Source organism: Neovison vison, chromosome 8, assembly GCF_020171115.1.
Source record: "Neovison vison isolate M4711 chromosome 8, ASM_NN_V1, whole genome shotgun sequence".
NCBI lineage: Eukaryota > Metazoa > Chordata > Mammalia > Carnivora > Mustelidae > Neogale > Neogale vison.
Window position 1 is genome coordinate 65,116,386 of NC_058098.1, and position 6,000 is coordinate 65,122,385.

The following is a 6,000-nucleotide window of genomic DNA, read 5'->3' on the forward strand; positions in this document are numbered from 1 at the left end:
CTGTGTCCTCCATTTTCAAAAATTTTCATTTATTTTGACACTTTCAAATTCAGGTTTGATGTGCAATGTACATCAAATATACTAGTGTTTCTTTTTAATCTGCTTCATCAGGGACTCTTAAAGTCAATGATATATGGAATATAAGTCAAATATTGACTTATAAATTTGCCATAAAAAGTGTAGCCATCCAGCCGAATCAAATGCTTATATCAATTAAACCAGCATGTCTTCTCCTTGTGAACAAGCTACTTTAGAAACCCAGATTGAAACCTTACCAAGGTAACCATAAGGGTCAAGTCTGTGAGCCAAAACACTTTCTCCTCCATGCAGTGTTACGATACACAGTGCAAGTGATTGTTTTTTACTCTCTTTTTTCTGGGATTCTCTGAATCACCAGCTCTTCATCTTGCCCATCTCCAAACAAGGTACAATACAATTAAATGGGATTTCATATATCGAAGTGTTATCCCATTCCTGACCTGCTTCCCTGGGATTACACCCAGATCACCTTGACTTGTGAAAACTTTCTGCTTTATGCCCACACATCGATAATTTCACTCATATGTGCCTGTTGCTGCTCAAGAAGCAATATTGTTTCCAAATGATAGTGTAGACTCAATGTCAGAAGACACAACAACATCTTGTTAGTCATCATACCAGCACCTTCTTTTTATAAAATTAGGCCTTCTAAAAATGTAAAAATCTCAATGACACCACCTCCCTTTATCTTCTCAGTGTTGTGAATTATTTGAGTAGGAAGTTACCTTAGAGAGCTTAGCCCAAGATTTTCATTTTATGATACAGTAGTAAGCTAAATATTCATCCCCTAAAGATATCCATGTTCTAGTCACCAGAAACTTAATGTGACCTTATATGATATAATGGGCTTGCAGACGTGATTAAGTTTGGGATCTTGAGAAGGAAGGTTAGATCCTGGGTTATCTAGGTGGATCTAAATATCATCACAAGGACCCTTATAAGAAGGACACAAGAAGATCAGAGAAAGAAGTTAGAGATGTGACAAGTGAAGCCAGGGATTGGGTCAAGAGCCAAGGAATGTAGGTTGCCTCCAGATGCTAGCAACAGCATGGGAAGGGATTCTCCCCTAACATCACCAAAGGGACCAGCCCTGCCAACAGCTTGACCTGAGCCTCCAGAACCATAAGAAAATAAATTTCTTATTATTTTAAGCCACAATATCTTTGGGAATTTGTTACTGCAACCAGAGGGGATCACACAGATGGATCAGCAAAAAATGTATTGGACATTATGTCACACCTGGTCATCCGACTCTTACCACAAATACAATGAATATGTTCCCTGTCTAGCCCAGACTTCCCCTTTGCAATTACTCAGGCTTACAAAAAGGCAATAACTAACACAAGCATTAAGAAAATCATTTACAGGGGCACCTGGATGGCTCAGTTGGTTAAGCGTCGGACTTTAGGTCAGGTCATGATCTCAGGGTCCTGGGACCAAGCCCCACATCCAGCTCCCGGCTCAGCAGGGAGTCTGCGTCTCCCTCTGCCTCTTCCTCCCCCTGCTACTGCTCTCTCTCTCTCTCAAATAAATAAAAGAAGAAAAGAAAAAGAAAAAGAAAGAAAGACATTTATATTATGGCAAGATGGTACAGCTGTGTCACACCTTTGGGTTCCCTACATGCTCTCATAAATATCAGAGAAAAATTGAGCAGTAGGAAAAGAGGCAGAGAAACAGACCTGGTCCATGTTCCTATACAGCAGCAGTCTATGGAAAGGTAGTAGGGAAAGCAAGAGCTTGGGACAATTGCCTAAGAAGGAAATGTCAGTGGGTGAGTGGTTCTGTTAGGACACAGAAATTCTGCTCAGTGAATCATGTGGAAATGCTTGAGAAACCATTAATGTGCACCTCCATCCCAGCTCTGCTGAGAGTGCACACAGCAACACAGGTGGGCAGGAAACAGCAGGATAAGAAGCCAAGAGGTCAGCTCTCCCCAGCCATACCACAACCCTGTTTTTCCAATGAGAAGAACCATCACAAGCAGTTCCAAAAGCAGACTTAGCACTGCCTTCAAAGATCCTACAATCTTACCACAAATGAAAAGTATGAATGATCATTCATCTATAAGGCTGAAGATCATCATGTACAGGGGAGACTAGACTAGACGGCTGACTGCTTTAGCTAACCCCGGTGCAATAACCGAATTAGAGTCCTTGCTTAGTATGAGCCAGGGAAGTCCTACTTTTCACTTACTGGAAAATACAACAGTGGCCTAGTTAGCCTTCAGAAATACCATAATTAGGGCAACTATAGTATATCTCCTTCAAACCAGGATACTTTTGAGAGGGGGGGAAGCATGCTCCTAATCATTATCTAAGACAACAGATATACATTGGAACACTGTCTATGCAAATTGGAAGATGTGGTCATCCTGCTCGCAGAAAATGCATGCAAGTTCAGTTACTCAAATAGGATAATCTAAGATTCTTCTAATGTCATGGTCCTCTGCATTAAGCAATAATTTTCTTTATTTTGTTTGCTGTCTGTCTCAATCGCCTTGCTGGTTGATTTCAGATTATCTATGTGGCTAGAAATCCAAAGGACTGTCTGGTGTCCTACTACCATTTCTCAAGAATGACTAAAATGATGCCTGACCCTGGTACATGGGAGGAGTATATTGAGTCATTCAAAACTGGAAAAGGTAAGTTAAAGGAAATTATGGGCTCATGTTTGCTCATTCATTTTTCGCGTTTCCTTGTTCACTACTGACATCAGAAAGGAAGAGTTTTCACTGAATGATTGTGGTCATCAAGGTCATGGGAGGATGTCAATGACATATACAAACTGGATCATTTGGGGAGAATTTAGCTAAGAGACTATTTAGAAAGCACAGGCAGAGTTTAAAGAAACCAGGTTTTGAGGTGAACACCAGCAGGGAGCCATTGCCCCCTGGAGAGAGGACAAGGCCCCTTAATAGGAGCAGAGGCCTCCAGTAGGGGAAAGAATCCAGCACAGTGAGTCAGAAGGAAGGGCATCAGGGAAATAAACACATCCTTCTCACTCTCCTCCTGCCTCCAAAGCCTTTCAGGGCCATTTGTTGGCAAATCCCAGGTGGAAGCCTGAGCACAAAGGAGCCCACTGACATAGTCCTTCGAGGTCAACCTTGCAGGGTGGAGGAGGGTGCAGAATGGATTTGGCAGGGCCAACAAAAGACACCCAGTGCACCTCTCTTCCTCCAAGTCACTATTACAGAGAGTAAATGTGCCCAAATATCTAGTAAGTACAGATTTTTCAGAATGAAAATCAGCCCTCTAGGAGACAGTGTTTACTGTGTACACTAATCTAGGCACCATGCAGGGGAAAGAAAGATTATGATTCCTGGCCACTACACAGTACCTCATGTGGCAGTAAATTCAAGAGCCGAAATATAAACCAAGGAATTCAGAATACTTGTCATTGCCTCCCTAAATATTAAAAAGTCCCTGTCTTCTGCAAATAAGAATTCTGGCCAGGATCTTTGTCTTCTGCTTTTGTCCCTTTTATTTGATATGTCCATGCTTATTTTGTAAGTTTCAAGTAAATATTGATGCCCCTCCTTCTCTCTTTTTCCCTCCAGTGCTGTGGGGCTCCTGGTATAACCATGTGAAGGGATGGTGGGATGCGAAAGACAAGCATCGTATTCTCTACCTCTTCTATGAGGACATGAAGGAGGTGAAAGGCAGTACAATCTCCATTAGCCCCACCATGTTCTCCAGTGCAGCAAACCACATTTGGGACCCTGGCATGTGGGCTTGTCATAGAAGAGCCTTCAGTGCAAGTCCTTTCTCTCCATGACACTCTTCCCAACTCAGTGTTATCCTCAAAAGTTCTAGCTACTTTTCTGCTCTTCTCAATTTCTTTGCTTCAGTTCACAGTTTCCAGAAGATCCTTCCCCCTAAGGAAATATCACATGTCTTTATAGTTGAATTAATCCTGACACTCCTGAATTATGTGTCTTCAGCTACAAATGGGTATCATCTCATTTTGATCTCATGAAATTATTATAAGGATTTATGAGATTACATTTGTAAAGTGCCTAGTTGTGTTCAGTGAATGCTCAGGAAAAGTTTACTTCTCCCTGTTCCACACCCAGACCCACATCAGAAATGAAGTTTAGTCCATATAAACATTGGCAGGATTGGTCCCACATACTGTGGCAGAAGACAGATTTCTGCTTTTCAAGTCACTGTGTATGAGAAGCATGACAGATTCACTCTCACTGCTCTGAGGGTTAGTATCCTAGAATTGCAAACTACTGATCATGCCAATGCTGAGAAATACACTTAAAGACTATAGCTCCCTGGGGCATCTAAGTGGCTCAGTCGGTTGAGTGTCTGACTCTTGGTTTCAGCTCAGGTTGTGATCTCATGGGTCATGGGAATGATCCCTGTGTCCAGCTCCATGCTAAGTGGGTCATCTGCTGAGGATTCACCCCCTTTGCCCTTCCCCCTGCCCTCTATCAAGTGAATAAATAAATCTTTTTTTAAAAAAGTGTTATAGCTCCTTTTCTGCAACTCTTTGATCAGAAAGAACCAGTGCACAATAATTTGCATTTCTGGGTCAACTTGAGATCTCTTGTATCTATCCCCTTATTGAGCTTCTATTAAACTCAAAGATACTTTTGCCATCTTTTATAGCTCAAATACAAGAGTATATCATACTGTGCTTCACCTGCAACTTTTTCCCTCCTTTATTCAACCTTTCCTGATCTCTGCCAAGACACACAATTACTCCCTTCAACAAATCTCATGACACTCTCTGTGTGCGAGCTGCTGCACTGGGTGAGGTTTTGCAGTTAGTTATGTCTTCATTCATCCCTCTATTGCAGGGTGAACTCCTGAGGGCAGGAACAGCTCTCATTTTTGTGTCATGGCAGCAACTGAGATGGTACAGTGCCTTGCGCATAGTTATCACCTAAGGAGTAGTTGCTGAATATATTTGAACTGATCCTTTAACTTATTCCTCCCAAATATTGTTTGTCCAAACAGAATGTCATCTGTAATAGAAGACCCAAATTTATTTGCTTTGTATAATTGCTCTACATATAGGACCCAAAGAGGGAAATTCAGAAGATATTGAAGTTCCTAGAGAAAGAAATGCCAGAAGAAGTCCTGAATAAAATCCTCTATCACACCTCCTTCGACGTAATGAAGCAAAACCCAATGGCCAACTACACCACTTTGCCCACCATCCTCATGGACCAATCTATCTCCCCTTTTATGAGGAAAGGTATGTAAGATTTATATTCTCAAGTGCCAGATTGGACTCTGTGATATCCATCATCTGCTTAGATTTCCCAATCATGTTTTATGCCCCATTATTCATTCCTGTCAATGACACTACTGCATAATTTTTCAGAGGCAAACTTCCTTCTTTCCCCCATTCTTGTGCTGGTTCCAAGGATGCATGCTCCTTCCTCCCTGTACTCCTACGGCAACCTCTGAGATTTTGCCTTATTTCAGGGATGCCTGGGGATTGGAAGAACTATTTCACTGTGGCCCAGAATGAAGAATTTGACAAGGACTACCAGAAGAAGATGGCAGGGAGCACCCTGACCTTCCGCACAGAGATCTGAGGGCAAGAGGATAATCTGTCAGTCAGGATTTCCTTCCTAGATTTTAGACATGTGAGCCTCATAATCAAGGATACTTAAAACTACCATACACCCATCCTCTAATCCCGACCTTTCCTACACTACCCATAGATTCTATGCCACTATAATATACTTCATCCCAGTAAAATCAAATCTTGGGTAGAAGATTGATGAAATAAAGTCTTGAGTAGAAGTTTAAAATTAAATAACATGTCCATTCACATAGACAATTATCTTTTGTGTAACACTAATCTAGGCACCATGCAGTGATGCAGGGGAAAGAAAGATTATGATTCCTGGCTACTACACAATATTTCATGTGGCCATAAATCAAAGAGCTGAAATATAAACCAAGGAATTCAGAATACTTTTTATTCTCTCCCTAAATA

The 6,000-nt window shown here is 41.5% G+C and overlaps 1 protein-coding gene across 1 annotated transcript in view; it reads left to right on the top strand.

Annotated features, from left to right (window-relative positions):
• Positions 1-5,593, top strand: part of LOC122915682 (sulfotransferase 1C1) — a 29,171-nt gene extending 23,578 nt beyond the window's left edge. The window contains exons 5-8 of the mRNA XM_044262434.1: positions 2,554-2,680; positions 3,596-3,690; positions 5,067-5,247; positions 5,481-5,593. Of these exons, the coding sequence (XP_044118369.1) occupies positions 2,554-2,680; positions 3,596-3,690; positions 5,067-5,247; positions 5,481-5,593 (516 nt within the window). The remainder of the gene's footprint in view (positions 1-2,553; positions 2,681-3,595; positions 3,691-5,066; positions 5,248-5,480) is intronic.
• The last annotated feature ends 407 nt before the right edge of the window (positions 5,594-6,000 follow it).